The 15,233-nt window shown below is 39.8% G+C and overlaps 1 protein-coding gene across 1 annotated transcript; it reads right to left on the reverse strand.

The window, feature by feature from the left end:
* Positions 1 to 11,360: 11,360 nt before the first annotated feature.
* LOC129945120 (uncharacterized protein K02A2.6-like) lies at positions 11,361 to 14,909 on the reverse strand. Its single transcript, XM_056054780.1, has 2 exons — positions 14,114 to 14,909; positions 11,361 to 14,032 (listed from the first exon to the last, which is right to left on the reverse strand). The coding sequence occupies exons 1-2, from the start codon at positions 14,907 to 14,909 to the stop codon at positions 11,361 to 11,363; spliced, it is 3,468 nt and encodes a 1,155-aa protein (XP_055910755.1).
* Between the last annotated feature and the right edge of the window lie 324 nt (positions 14,910 to 15,233).

Genomic DNA, 15,233 nt, shown 5'->3' on the forward strand with positions numbered 1-15,233 from the left:
TTTCAGCGCTGGTGTCGTTGTCTGCATTAATAGCGGTGCCTAGGTAGACAAAGTCCTTAACTACCTCAAAGTTATAGATGTCCATGTTGACGTTTTGTCCAAGACGTCGTCGTTCAGTGTCCTTTTTTGATGACAGCATATACTTGGTCTTGCCCTCATTGACCTCTAAACCCGTTTTCTTTGCTTCCGTCGCAATGCTCAAAAACGCTCCACTGACATCACGCTTTGATCTTCCAGTTATGTCAATATCATATGCGTATCCGAGTAATTGGATGGACCTTTGGAAGATTGTGCCTCTATTGTTGACGGTTGAGTTTTGCACAAGTCTTTCCAGAACGATGTTGAAGAAGTCGCATGACAGTGCATCGCCTTGTCTAAAACCTTTTTTGACATAAAATGCATCGGTAAGATCTTTGCCGACCTTGTTAGAGCAGCGTGCATTCTCCATCGTCATTCTGCACAAACGGATAAGTTTGACAGGGATGCCAAAACTAGACATTGTTCGGCAGAGCTCTTCCCTATAGTTGCTGTCATACGCGGCTTTAAAATCGATAAAGAGATGGTGGGTATCGATTTGAAGCTCCTGCGTTTTTTCCAAGATCTGCCGTAGTGTGAATATTTGGTCAATAGTGGACTTTCCTCGTCTGAAGCCACACTGATAAGGACCAATCAGGTTGTTGACAAATGGCTTCAGACGTTCACATAATACGGTAGAGAGGATCTTATACGCAATGTTAAGGAGACTGATGCCTCTGTAGTTGGCGCAGTTTAAAGGGTCTCCTTTCTTATGTATCGGACACACTATGCTGAGATTCCACTTATCGGGCATGCTCTCTTCCGACCATATCTTGCAGATGAGTTGGTGCATGCTCCGTACCAAGTCATCGCCTGCTGCTTTGAATAGTTTGGCAGCGATGCCGTCAGCTCCAGCAGCTTTGTTTGACTTATGTTTAGATATAGCTATCTTCACTTCTTCAAGGTCGGGTAGGCGGAATTGTTGATCTGTGCGCCGAGGTTGAGTGGTTTTATCTCCCTTACAGCGGAATTCGGTTTCTCTTCTCTTGTTTCGCTGCGTGCGCTTGCCGGCATTCGTCGTCAAACCAGAGGTTTCGCTGTGGTGGCCGTGTGAAACCTAGCACTTCAGAGGCGGCATCTCTGATGGCTGCAAGGCAATGTTGCCACTGGTTTTCAATGCTTAATGCAGGAAGCATAGGACTCCTTAAGAGGTAATTAGAGACTCGATCGGAAAAGGACATGGCAGTCTCTTGCGATTGTAGCCGTCTAACGTCGAATCTTCTCACAGAACTTCCTTGTTTTGGCTTGGATCGGGATATCCGTAGCCGTACCTTGGCTACAACGAGGTAGTGGTCCGAGTCAATGTTGGCCTCTCGGAATGTTCGGATATCCTGTATACTGGAGAAGTGTCGTGCGTCAATCGCAATGTGGTCAATCTGGTTGACGGTTGATTGATCAGGAGATTTCCATGTCCCCTTGTGGATATTGAGATGCGTGAACTGCGTACTAGCTACCAGAACGTCTCGCCCCGCAGCGAAATCGACCAGCCTGAATCCGTTGTCAAAGGGAGTGTCGTGCAGGCTGTATCTCCCGATTATCCCACCATAGATGTCTTCTCTTCCTAGCTTGGCATTGAAATCTCCTAAGACAATTTTAATGTCATAGCCAGGACACTGCTCATATGTCTTGTCCAAGAGCTCGAAGAATAGGTCTTTGGTGTCTTCATCTTGGGGCATGCGCGCATATTAGGCTTATGTTGGCGAATTTAGCCTTGATGCGGATTGTCGTGATGCGCTCGCTCACACTGTTGAAACTCAAGACTTTTTGCCTGAGTCTAGTTCCAACAACAAATCCACACCCCAATAGACGCCGTCTTTGTTCTCGATAGCAGTCGCCATAGTAGATATTGCAGTCTTTTAGTTTGCGTTTGCCCGGTCCATCCCATCGCACTTCTTGGATGGCTGTAATATCTGCCTTGCAGCAGTTTAGGTCTTCCGCTAATTGTTCGGCTGCACGTGGTCTGTTAAGGGACCTAACATTCCGCGTACATATCCGAAGTTCGTTGTCCTTATTTCGTTTGCGTGGGTTGTACTATGTTCTTTACAAAAACCATGCAAAAATGAATTTTCCAAGCATGCACTTAATAAAAAAACATAAGAAACAACTTTTGTAATCACTAGTTTTTTCAAAACCCAAAACACATATCTACATTACGAGTATGTATATAGGAAGTCATATATAATTCAAAATTAATTAATTTTGAATTTTCTTTTATCCAACTACCTTTCTTCATGTTGGATTTATATATTTTACATTTCAAAAATTGTTTTTCTTAATTCCCAAAAGCCCAAAGGAAAATATGTATGGCTTTCAGGGCTTAGTCGTTATTAGAGCTGACGCAATGAACACTGATGAAATAATAAAAATTCAAAACATGTTGTCTTACTATATACCTACCTATACCCATGTGTAATAGAACATCCTTACATCCTTTTAGCGTTTAATTTTAAGCTTTGCACCAAAAGAGCAAGGATCACTTGTGAATAAGGATGACAAGAGCGCTGACAAAAAAGAAATGCTGTGTAAATCAAAATGTATAAAGAACCATATAGCTACAGTTACTGTAATGTACACATATCTAAGGATGCAATATGTTAGTGTTATGTACATGCCTACAAACACCTACATCCTGGGAACATGTTAGACATCAATGACAAACGTCTACTCCTGTCGGGAGACTAAATTTATCGCTTTGCTACATTTTTTTTTATTTTTGAAGAGGCGTTTTTTGTCCAGGTTTTGTTTTCTTTTTTTGAGTGTTGGTTGTTTGAAAGTGGATTACATTGTTCCATCAGGATATCCACAGACCTTCTGTGATGTTCTGTTCTGGATTACTGGTAGACGACGGAGGCGAGTATCGGGGCATTCTTTTAATTTAGACGAATTGGATGGGACTTCATTTCACTTAATTTTTAGGATGGACTTTTACGGGTCTTCAAGTAATTTTTTTCAATTTCTATAATAACCTTTGGCAAGATGGAGATGTTCAATAATAACTGTCATGAAAATCCCAATATTTATGGATAGTGTGCTTTTTGCCAAGAAATTACATATATGAATAAGTTTGCGGGGGTTACAGGAGATAAACCTGGCTGGACAGTGAACCGCAATGAGTATAAGTAAAAGTGAGATGTTTAAAAATAAAATCATCTGAGTCAGTAAAAGGTCATTAACTTTTGTAAATTAAGTCAAACGTTTTATCTGTCGGATAATCAATCTAAAACGTCAAATAGATTTAGAAATTGAACTTTATTCTTGACTCAAATATTATTCTGGACATCATTTACCACCATAATTTAAATGAACTTCTGAAATATTTACACTTTGTTGTAATTGCTAAAAATTTAATCAACTTTAAGATATTTTTAAAAGCTATGAATATACTTACTTACCTTACTTAAGTTGGCGTTACAGCGCATTGTGCTCCTGGGCCTCAAGTAATAACTTTCGCCAGCTTGCTCGATCTCTAGCTTGCTGCCTCCAGTTTCGAATACCAAATTGACGTGTGTTGGCCTCAACTTGATCACTCCACCCGAGATGAGGCCTGCCTCTGCTTCTTGTTTCCTTAGGCTTGGTGTTGAATACCTTACGGGCCGGAGCTTTGATGTTCATTCAATCGACATGCCCTAGCCATCTTAAGCGTTGAACACATAGTTTTTTTACCAGTGGCAAATCGCTGTACAGCTCGTTTAACTCCTGATTAAATCTTCTCCGCCAGATGTTACTTTGCCTGTCGACACAAACCGGATCGTACGCAGACCTTTCCTCTCGAAGATACCAAGAGATCCTTCATCCTCCTGAGAGAGGGTTCATGCTTCTGCACCATACAGCAAGATTGGGATGATTAAAGTTTTGTACAGTGTATCTTTGGTACTTCGCGATATGGCCTTATTCCTCAACTACTTGCTTAGGTCAAAGAAACAGCGATTAGCAAGGGTAATTCTACGTTTGATTTCGCGAAGATATCATTTGCAGAATTAAAAGCAGTGAACAGTTGTACCTGCCAATTGTCACATTTTGACCAAGTCTACGGTGTGAATCGACTCTATTTGACGACAGTAAATACTTCGTTTTGTCCTCGTTAATGTCAAGACCCATTTTCTTCGACTCAGACTCGATATTAGAGAAGTCACCCGTCACTGCTCGTTTGGTTCTTCCCATCATGTCGATGTTATCTGCATATCCAAAATATTGTGTGGAATTTTGAAAGATGGTGCTTGTATTGGAGGTGGTCTTGCGCATTACTCTTTCAAGAACAATATTGAAGCAGCCACATGACATCGCATCGCGTTGTCGAAATCCTCTGGTGGTTTCAAAGGTTTCGGTCGAGTCTCTTCCAGTTTTGACCCAGCAAAGAGCATTTTCCAGCGTCATCCTGATAAGTTTGGTAGGGATACCAAATCTCAACATGGCACGGTATAGCTCGTTCCTGTCTACACTGTCATAAGCCGCTTTAAAATCGATGAAAATATGGTAAAGGGCCAATTAGTTCGTCAGTAAATAGTTTCAGGCGATCATATAATGCTAACGCCTCTGTAGTTGGCGCAGAGAAGGCGGTCACCTTTTTTATGGATCGGGCAGATGGTGCTTAGGTTTCATTCGTCGGGCATGTTTTCTTCCGACCAAATTTTAGTAACTAGCTGGTGCAAGCTCAAATCTGCTCCAGCGTACTTAAAAAAGCTCCCCCTCCAGACCTTCATCACAGGCCTCTTTGTTCGACTTCAGCCTGGTGATGGCTAGTTTGATCTCACTCTGGTCGGGTGGGTGAATCTCTAGATCGTCAACCAAATGGATTTGACGTGGCTGCTCGCTGGCGGAATCGTTGACTTAGTCACCATTGAGCAGCTGGTTAAAATGATCTCTCCAGATTTTTAGCATTGACTGCGTCTCGACTACGGTATTCTCCTCCTTATCTGTGCAGGCTTTAGGGTGACTAGTGAATCACGTTTATTTCTTTTTGACTCTTCTATGAAAGCTTAGCATCTATTTCCTGTTAAAACATCCCTGGATCCACTCGACTCCACGCTGCTCATGGGCTTTTTTCTTTCTTCTGAGCAAGCGGTTCTTATCCCTTCTTTTGTCGACGTAGAGCTGGCGGGAAGATTGTGTCGTAATTTACTGACACAATATGTATGCCTCCGTTTTGACTTTGTTTGCCTGAGCACATTCGGAGTCAAATAGAGGTTCCTTGTTGGCGTCTGTGAGAAACCTAGCACCTCTTCTGCAGCAATCCTGATGGATTGTTTGGAAAGCTGCCAGTAGCTCTTGACACATCTCACCCGTTGTACGGTTTCCGCAAGCTCTAGGGATACTCGGTCGGCAATGGCATTGGCGATATCCTCCTGCTGCAGTCTTCCAACGTTGGATCTTCTCCCCAAGGTTGTCGTTCGACTAAGAGCTTCCATGGATATTCGTACGCGCAGTTTAGCACCAACTAGGTAGAATTCGGAATCTATGTTGGCTGATCTTTACGTACGAATGCCAAGTTTGTTACAGGAGTGCCTTCCGTCAATAGCAACATGATCGATTTGGTTGTATGTTCGATCATCGGAGGACCGCCAAGTACCTCTGTGGATATCTTGGCGTGGGAATCTGGCATTACTCAACACCATGTTTACTATTAGTGAAACTTAATCAGCTTTTGATAAATGTTTTTAAAAATCTCATATACGAGTAAGCTAAACCGTCGTGTTTAGATATGTAGTCCGTAAAACATTAAATTCAATTAAATTTGAATCTTTTTGAAAAATTACTAATAAACCTGAACTTTATGAAAATTGTCAAAGAAACTAAAATACAAATTCTATTCATTTACTAAGAGCGCTTTAGTTAAAAGGATTGAAATCAAATTTTCGTCATAGTCTTGCCCTTCATCGTCATAATCCTGTTTCGTTAATTTAAATTTAATATTCCTAAAATCCCTAAAGTTGAAGATACGCGCGTTGGATGTTCAACATAAAATATACGTCTACAAAGAGAAAACTTTTCTTTGCACAAAATAAAGAGCGGATTTTGAAAACACGGTCAAAATTAGGCGGTCATGTATATTTTTAAACTAGAAAAGTGTCGATTTTATCATGTCCTTGCTGATGATTTTTACAGAATTTCGTGGTACAATTAGTTGTTCTCTTATTGTTCTTTTTATATAAATTAGTTTAGCATAAGTTTGAAAATTTGTGCTTACGGCCTGAGTTTTTTAAGTTCACCTCTGATTTGCTTCAAAAAAATTCCCTTTGGGAATTTGAACTCGAATTCATTACCGAAGTTAGAAAAAGCAAAATGAGAGCTATTCAGCTGTTTTCACTTTTTTTTGTTATTACTCTTTCTTAGTCCGAAGGGTAACTCTCTCATGGTTATGAAGATAAATGCAAGTTTCATGCTTTACTTTATAAACATAGGTATAAAGCTTACCTACGAACTCTTATTCATAACACTTTTCAGTTTTTAGCGCACAGGACTTTTAACCCTTACAAAAATGTTCATTTTATTTTCATTGGACCTACCAGCTTTCCTACCTACTACATGTATAGGATGTTCAAAGAATCCTTGTAGAGGTACATACTCTCTCAAGCTGCGCTGTGAGGACTGGAATTTTTGATACCAATTTAATGAAGTCTTCAGAGAATATGGTTAGTCCCATAGCAAAGGTAAGATGCGATAAAGTTATGCGGACTTTGGACTGTGTAAAGTAAATTTAATGAAGAATTGTGTTCCCCAAGAGGACGTTGTCAATCTTTTTTGGATGCAATCATTCTAGCTTATGTCAAAATAGGGTAAAATTACTTGATTTTGTAAAAAGCAAGTTACAAACGGATAAGTTAATAATTTTTTTGGAAACATAAACATTCATTTGCAAAAGTGGTGGATTGGGATTTGGGCATTTTTCTGAAATGTAGGTGTGGTACAGAATGAAATTTAAAAAGATTATTAAATATTAAATACACAGGAAAAGACTCAATGCAAAGAGATTAAGAACCTATTTTTAAGAGTGAGCTGCTCGTAAAAATTTCCTGATATCAAAAAAACGTTCAAAGCTGATTTCGGGAAACGATAAAACTCAAATAGTACAGTGGTCTTAAGACAAATCGAATAAAACGACATTAAACGTTCTTAATTTAAAAAAAATGTAAGCCTTCCTTGATAAGAGAACCATATTTGACAGCATATTCGAGAAGGGGTGGAAAAAAAGTGATGGAAAGTTATCATTTAACACATGAGTTAGAAAACTCCGAAAAATAGTGATGAAAAGTTCTCAGTTAACATATGAGTAAGAAAACTCCAAGTCGAGTGTTGAGTTTGCTTTTACTATTACATCATCTATAAGGGCAACAAAACAAAATAGAGCTCCCGATTCACATCTTATAGCCCAATGTTCCAATTAAATTCATCTTAGGATGATTATGGAGAAAGTATTGACGGGGTGAAATTAATTGGTTAACTTTTAATTATATCTAAATCTTTGCTCTCAACGACACTACTTGTAAGCTCGATTGATAAAGCCAATTTGCTTGCAGCACTACAAAATTAGGTGGAGTAATAGTCCGTTGGGAACTAGGGCCTATTGACTTACTATACTCTGAACCATTCCTGTGTGCGAGTAATCCGAACGGCTTATTTGAGAAAGCACTGTTCATGACAAGAATTGCTCTTGGAGAATTTGTCAATTCCTTGTAAGAGGCGGTACACGTTAAAAAAAAAAACTTTAGAAGGCTGCCTTCTTCTGAAGGCAGGGATCGAACCAAAGACCTATAGCATGACATTCCAACGCACTAACCTTCATTTCACGGGCTTTCAGCACTGTTTGCTTTTATTCGATGCTGCTAACGAGTGACTTGTACTTTAAAGCGTAAACGATTCTATGGGTCAATTCCTGTCGCATTCGAACAGTTGCTCGAGTATTTCAATAGGTTCACAAAGACGCTGGCGCTGGCCAGGATAGTATCTCTGCTTTTGTTCTGAAGATATGTTCTTTAACGCTGAAAAGACCACTGCGTATGCTTTTTCGTCTGTCCTTCTCTGCAGATCTCTTTCCGCGTGGATGGGATGGGAAACAAAATTCGTCCAGCCAATCCATAAAAAGCGAATTCCCTAGCTCCTCTGACTATCACTTGCACATACGTTCCTTCTTTCCAAGGTCTTGAAAACGCTTATAAATTTTCAGCTTAGAAATGTCTTGAAAGACGAAAGCTTCTTATTGACCGGTAGTATGGCTTTTTTAGCAATAGGTCCACTGGATATCTTATGGTTTTTTTTCACCAAATACATATATTATAATATATTTTCAGTAGGATTATTGAACTTAAAATTTCAAAGACGTTTGATAAAGTTTGGCATCAAGTTCTCTTATGAAATATATATCTACTTTGTTGGGTTTAGAAATCAAATGTTGGATCGGATTCAAATCTGATAATCTTACACACGAAGTCAAAAATCCGGTTTTATCCAAAGGATGCCTCTTCGAACTCTTCGCCACAAATATGTTCGACGCTTTCGCTTACTACCTGGAGAAAGAATTTTCTGTAACCCCGTTCAATCACAAGGATTTGAGAGGTATGAGAAAGGCGATAAGTTCATTTGTGGAGGAGAATAAGTATGAAAGAAAATTTCTGGTGGAGGCTAAGTCGCATCGTGCTAGGAAAATTTGCGGCAAAACATTTCACAATCCTCAGTGCATTGTACAAACCAGGCGAGTCCTCAAAGGAAGAAGCCAAGGAGATAGTCATGGAGAAATTGCAGCGCATTAAAACATCTTAAGTGATCGCTTTGATTTTGGTACGAATCTGGAACTAGAAATTGACTTTTTTTCTGCGGCCATAAGGACCTACACCGAATCGTTCAGAATCTTCTCAACCCCGCCTATCAGTTGCTCCGACGGGCACAGTATATGGCCATTCTGAAGGCACATTTAGCCAACAGAAGCAATAGTCATAAGCTCAGTATTTTGGATTAAATTTGTTGTGGAAGAAGAAGAAAAAGTTTTTAATAAAATGAATTTTTACTGTAATAGTTTTGTTTGTTGTTAATTCTATGATATATTTTTTACACAATTAGCTTCCCCTTAGAGAATTGTTTGGACCGGTTGAAGTGAACTCAGGGAACAGCTGCAACTAAGCGAAGTTGTAGTTGCTGTTGGTTCATGTCGTGAGCCCATTCCAGCCGTCCCCAGACCATTAGTTGAAACTCTTTTTCTAGACGAGGTAAGGTTACGTTAAAATTAATTTGAATTGGTTACTTCAACATGCGTCTCCAGCCAGCTCGGTCCCTAGCTAGCTGTCTCTAGTTTCGCACGCCAAGTTGGTTGAGGTCCTCTCCCACGTGGGTGCGCCACCTGAGTCACAGTCTTCCTCTACTGCGCCGTCCCTCGGGATTGGATTCGAAGAACTTCCGGGCTGGAGCGTTGATGTCTATTCGCTGTACATGACCGTTGGGCTTTAATTTTGCTAACTAGGTCTGTGTCGCTGTACAGCTCGTACAGTTTGCGTTATATCTTCTCCTCCATTCTCCATCTAAGCGTACGGGACCAAAAATCACCCGCAGAATTTTTCTCTTGAAGCATCTTAAGACGCTCTCTTTCTTTGACAGGGTCCAACCCTCAGCGCCATAAATGAGAACTGGGATGATGTGTCTTATAGATGGTGATTTTAGATGCTCGAGAGAAGACTTTACTTCTCAATTGCCTTCTAAGTCCAAAGAAGAAGCGATTTGGTGCATGCCAAAGTCATCCCCTGCTGCTTTCAATAGTTCGGCAGCGATGCCCTCAGCTCCAGCAGCTTTGTTTGACTTAAGTTTACATATAGCTTTCTTCACTCCGTCAAGGTCGGATAGGCTTAATTGTTGATCTGCGTCACCGAGGTTGAGTGGTTCTATCTCCCTTATAGCGGAATTCGGTTCGTCATCGCCGTTATATAATTTGGAGAAGTGGTCTTTCCATATTCTCAACATGGACTGCGGTTCCACTACGATGTTCCCCTGATCTACCTTACAGGCTCCGGTTCGTGGCTGGTACCCTTTGGAGGTTTTTTTTTACCTTTTGGTAAAATTTACGAACCTCATTGCTGTTGTGACATAACCCTATCTCCTCGATCTTTTTTTCCATCTAAGAAGCCGGTGTTCCTCTCTCCTCTTCTGCTCGTAGAGCTTGCGAGCCGCTCTAGTCCTTTTGTGCAGCGCCGTTTTGTATGCCGGCAATTGTCATCAAACTAGGGGTTTCGATGTGGTGACCGTGTGAAACCTAGCACTTCAGAGGCGGCATCTCTGATGGCTGCAAGGCAATGTTGGCATTGGTTTTCAATGCTTAATGCAGGCAGTATATGACTCTTTAAGAAGTTATCAGAGACTCGATCGGAAAAGGACGTTGGAGTCCTTGCAATTGTAGCCGTCTAACTTCGAATCTTCTCACAGTACTTACTTGTTTTGGCTTGTATCGGGATATCCGTAGACGTACCTTGGCTACAATGAGGTAGTGGTCCGACTCAATGTTGGCCTCTCGGAATTTCCGGATATCCTGTATACTGGAGAAGTGCCGTGCGTCGATCGCAATGTGGTCAATCTGGTTGACGGTTGATTTATCAGGAGATTTCCATGTTCCCTTGTGGAAATTGAGATGTGTGAACTGCGTACTTGCTACCAGAACGTCTCGCCCGCAGCGCATTCGAACAGTTTGAATCCGTTGTCGGAGGTGGTGTTGTGCAGGCTGTATTCCCGATTATGCCACCAAAGATGGCTTCTCTTCCTAGCTTGGCATTAAAATCTCCTAAGACAATTTTATTGTTATAGCCAGGACACTGCTCGTATGTAATATAATATAATTCAAAAAATGAACAACATAGACACTTTTCCACCAAATGCATTGTAGTATATCCGTGATCCGTCCACGAGGTGCCTCCGTCCAGTAATGTAAAATAAGTGTGTCATGTTCAATGTGTATATGTCAAACTTCTCCTGGATCAATGAGTGCGTTCAGCAACACAACCGATGATCAATTTACACGTACTATTCAGTCCTAGTTTACACGCACAAATATGTTTATGTTACACGCACAAATATGTTTATGTTATAGTTCTAAATAATAAGATATCATTGTGTGAATTTAACACAATCTAGTAAATCATATATAGGCCCTATACACTACATCCCTTCCTTGTTATTATTTTATTTGTTTTTATTAGCCTTAGTTATACGATATAATTCAAACGATTTTTCTTTTCAAAATAAACTTTTAATTGAATTAATCAATAAAAAATATATTTTTTTTTCCATACTTCCTTAACTTTCACTTCATAGTTTTAATTAGATTTGTCTGATAATTCTGAGTGTTCACGTACAACATCTCCGTCTTCTGTGCTTTCTGTATCCAAAGCTTTCCATTGTCCTTCTACCTTCTTTAGGTGGACCACATTCCGTCTTATTTTATTTCCCGTCTCATCATTTCTTATTTCGATATCTCCATTATTATTTGACACGATTGTATGTGAAGTTGGCTCGTAGTTTAAACTTAGTTTATTACTTTTGTTCATGTTTTTAATATACACCTTATCACCGACTTGCAGATCACAATCTTGAGCTCGCCTTTTCTGATCCGCATACTCTTTACCTTTTTCTTTACATTCTCTATCCCTGTCCCTTATGTCCTCGTCTCTTGGATTGTAAGTTATGTTTCTCATCATTGGTAGTTTATCTCGGAACTGTCTACTAAAAAACAATTCAGATGGTGTTTTGCCTGTTACCGTATGGGGGGTACTGTTATACATTATCATGTATTCACGTAAGGCTTCCTTCCAATCTTTCTTTTCAGCTTGACTTATCTTCAATCTCTTAAGAATGTCCCTGTTCTGTCTCTCTACTTCACCATTTTGTTGGGAGAAGTAGGGGATCGTATGGTAAATTCTTATGTTTTGCTCTTTACAAAATTCATTTAATTCAGCACTTATGAACTGTTTACCATTGTCTTCTGTAATGGAAACAGGATTTCCCAAACGACTGAATATCTCTTTTAAAAGCACGATGATAACTGAGCTTGTTATGGTTCGACAAATTTTTACCTCCTTATATCGACTGTAGTAGTCAACGATTACAAAAATATAATCGTTACTTGGCAGTGGTCCCATCAAATCGATTGCTACATCAATCCAGGGTTCTGTTGGTAATTCACGGCGCTTTAGTGGATTAGGTGGGTTGGGTGCAGAAACTAGGGTACACCCTTTGCAGGCTTTACAAAGATTTTCAGAGTCTTTATCGCATTTCGGCCACCAAATTTTTGTTCTTAATCTGCTTTTCATAGCCACGATGCCAGGATGGCCCTCATGTGCAGCTTTGAGAACCCTATCTCTTAGTTTACTTGGTATCACAATTTTTGATCCACGCAGTAAAATGTCACCGTAAAAACATAGTTCATTCTGGAAGATTTTATAGCTTTTGACTGCTTCATCCCAACTTTCACTATAGAGGCCTTCTTTAACTTTTTGTATCTCCGAATCTTGTTTGGAACATTCTTCAATTTCTTGGAGTGATACAGCAGTTGGTCGTGAGTGTTCTACAACGCTATGAACATAACTTTCATAAATTGTGGATGGATTTGTTGCTAGCCTACATAGTCTAGACAGTGGGTCTGCCACATTATCTTTACCCGGACTGTATTTTACCTTATACCTATATGACTGTAGCCTCAGAACCCATCGCTCTATACGGGCACAAGATTTAGTCTTCGGTCCAAATATGGTTTCTAGGGGCTTGTGGTCGGTTATTAAAACGAAGTCTTTACCGTAGAGGAACATATCAAAATGTTCACACGCCCACACCAATGCCAAAGCTTCCTTTTCCGTCTGACAGTATCGACGTTCACAATCACTAAGAGTTTTGTTACCAAAAGCAATTATCCGTGGTCCTTTTTCTTTGATTTGGACAAGAACTACTCCAAGCCCCACTGGACTAGCATCCGCTATTACCAAAGTCTTGTCATGAGGGTTGTAGTAGCCTAATTGGGGAACGTCAACAAGTGCATCTTTTAAGCTATCAAAAGCTGTCTGTTGACTTTTTCCCCAGTTTTCTGAAATATCTGAATTCCTCTTACTTTTCTGTCGCAACAACATTTTCAATGGCTCGGATAAAGTTGCCAGATGAGGAATCCACTTCCCAATAAAATTGATAAGTCCCAGAAAACTCTGTAACTCTGCAATGGTTGTAGGTTCTCTAAATTCCTTGACAGCTGAAATATACTTTTCTAATGGCCTCACACCTTCTCCAGATAATTCATGGCCAAGGAACTGGACCTTTTTCAACCCGTAAACGCATTTTTCTTCGCATAGGACAACATTGTTTTGTTGCAAGACTTCCTTTACATTGTTTAATCTTTCATGATGCTCTGTTTCGTCCTTGCCATACACCAAAATGTCATCGATGAAGTTCATAACGCCATCACATTTCAAAAGTATTCTTTCCAATAATTTTTGAAAAATCTCTGGCGCACAGGTAATGCCAAACATCATTCGTTTGTACCTAAAAAGTCCTTTTGAAGTGATGAAAGTGGTGATGTGTCTTGAATTTGGATGTAACTCTATTTGATGGAAAGCATCTTTTATGTCAAGCTTACTGAAAACTTTAGCATCACAAACTTTTGGCAAAAGTTCATTCATCGTTGGCAAAGGATGGTTCTCACGTTTGATGGCTGTGTTCGCTCGCCGCATGTCCACACAAATCCTAACATCTCCGTTGTCTTTGAGCACAGGCACAATCGGTGAAACCCAGTTCGAAGGTTCAAGTACTTCCTCTATGATGTCCTTATTGAGAAGATCTTTTATTTTAGCGTCAACTTTGTCCTCTAAAGGAATAGGAATCCTGCGATATGGTTGAGAAATGGGTTTAACAGAGTCGTCTATAGGAATTTCAACTAAAACATCTTTGAATTTCGGAAATCCTTTCTCTTTCACTTGGTTTATCCCAATATTGATTCTAAGGATACCTAAGGATGTCGCCGTAATTCTTCACAACAAGTCTCGAGTTCCATTAGCAACCACGTAGAATGTTGTATTTAAGGATTTACCAGCAAATTCGATTGCAGCGTCAAAAGACCCTAAAAGTTTCAAAGGTTTTTCACTTCCATACGCTAAAAAGTTTTTATTTGGTTTTGTATTCTGGCTTGTAACATGTACTTGTTTTCGTTTCAAAAGTTCCCATGTTTTGTCCGTGATTAGATTCTGGTTACAGCCTGAATCTATTAACATTTCTATTCCGATGTTCCCTACTATGCATGTTACTGTTGCATCGCCATCAATATTAAAAATATAATTGTTACTGTTTCCTTGGACCCTATCCATATCTACGACGTTATTTGTTGCCTTAAATCTTTTTGGCTTACTAGAATGCTGCCCAGTATCTGGAATTTCTTGCTTCCTCTTATTTCCATGTTTCGTCCTACATTGCCTACGAAAATGTCCCATTATTCCACACCTTAAACATTCCTTGTTCCTAGCGGGGCAGTCTTTATCGCGCCCATAGTGTTTAAAACTCCCACATCTTGAACATCCTTTTTTATTACCCTTGTTAAGGCCATTTTCAATCCTGTTTACTGTCTGTATTTCAGTTTTTGTTCCAAACTCTTCTAATTGGCGCTCAACAGCTTCAATTATGTTTGCTTCCACTTTTATTTCATCTAATGTCATAGAGTCCCCAGATTTTAATATTTTCTTGCGCAAAGCAACTGAAGAACATTTTTCTACTACTTGGCTGATTAGGTTTTCGTTAATGTCCGCAAAAGCACATTTTTCTGCCTGCTGTCTGAGACGAACTAAAAATTTCTGAAATTTTTCATTTGGTTCTTGTTTTATACTTCTAAACATGTGACGCTCGAATGCAAGACATTGTTTCGGAGCAAAATACTCGTCTAACTTTTCAATTGCTATCCTAAAAACGTTTCCCTCATTTTCTTCGTTTGGTTCTACATTCGCGTCAACAAGGTTATAAAAAATTTCCTGCAGCTCTGGCCCACCAAAATGTAGTAAACTTGCTCTCTTTTTTACTTCAGTTACAATACTTGCAGCTTCTAAATAAATGCCTAAGCCCCTTTTCCATCGTTCCCATCTGATTGCAACTGAACTCCCGTCTCCCTCGCAATCAAATTTGTAGTGTACTGTTGCGCCATTGCAACCACCCTTTTATTATTT

This window comes from Eupeodes corollae, chromosome 2 (genome assembly GCF_945859685.1).
Source record: "Eupeodes corollae chromosome 2, idEupCoro1.1, whole genome shotgun sequence".
Classification (NCBI taxonomy): Eukaryota; Metazoa; Arthropoda; class Insecta; order Diptera; family Syrphidae; genus Eupeodes; species Eupeodes corollae.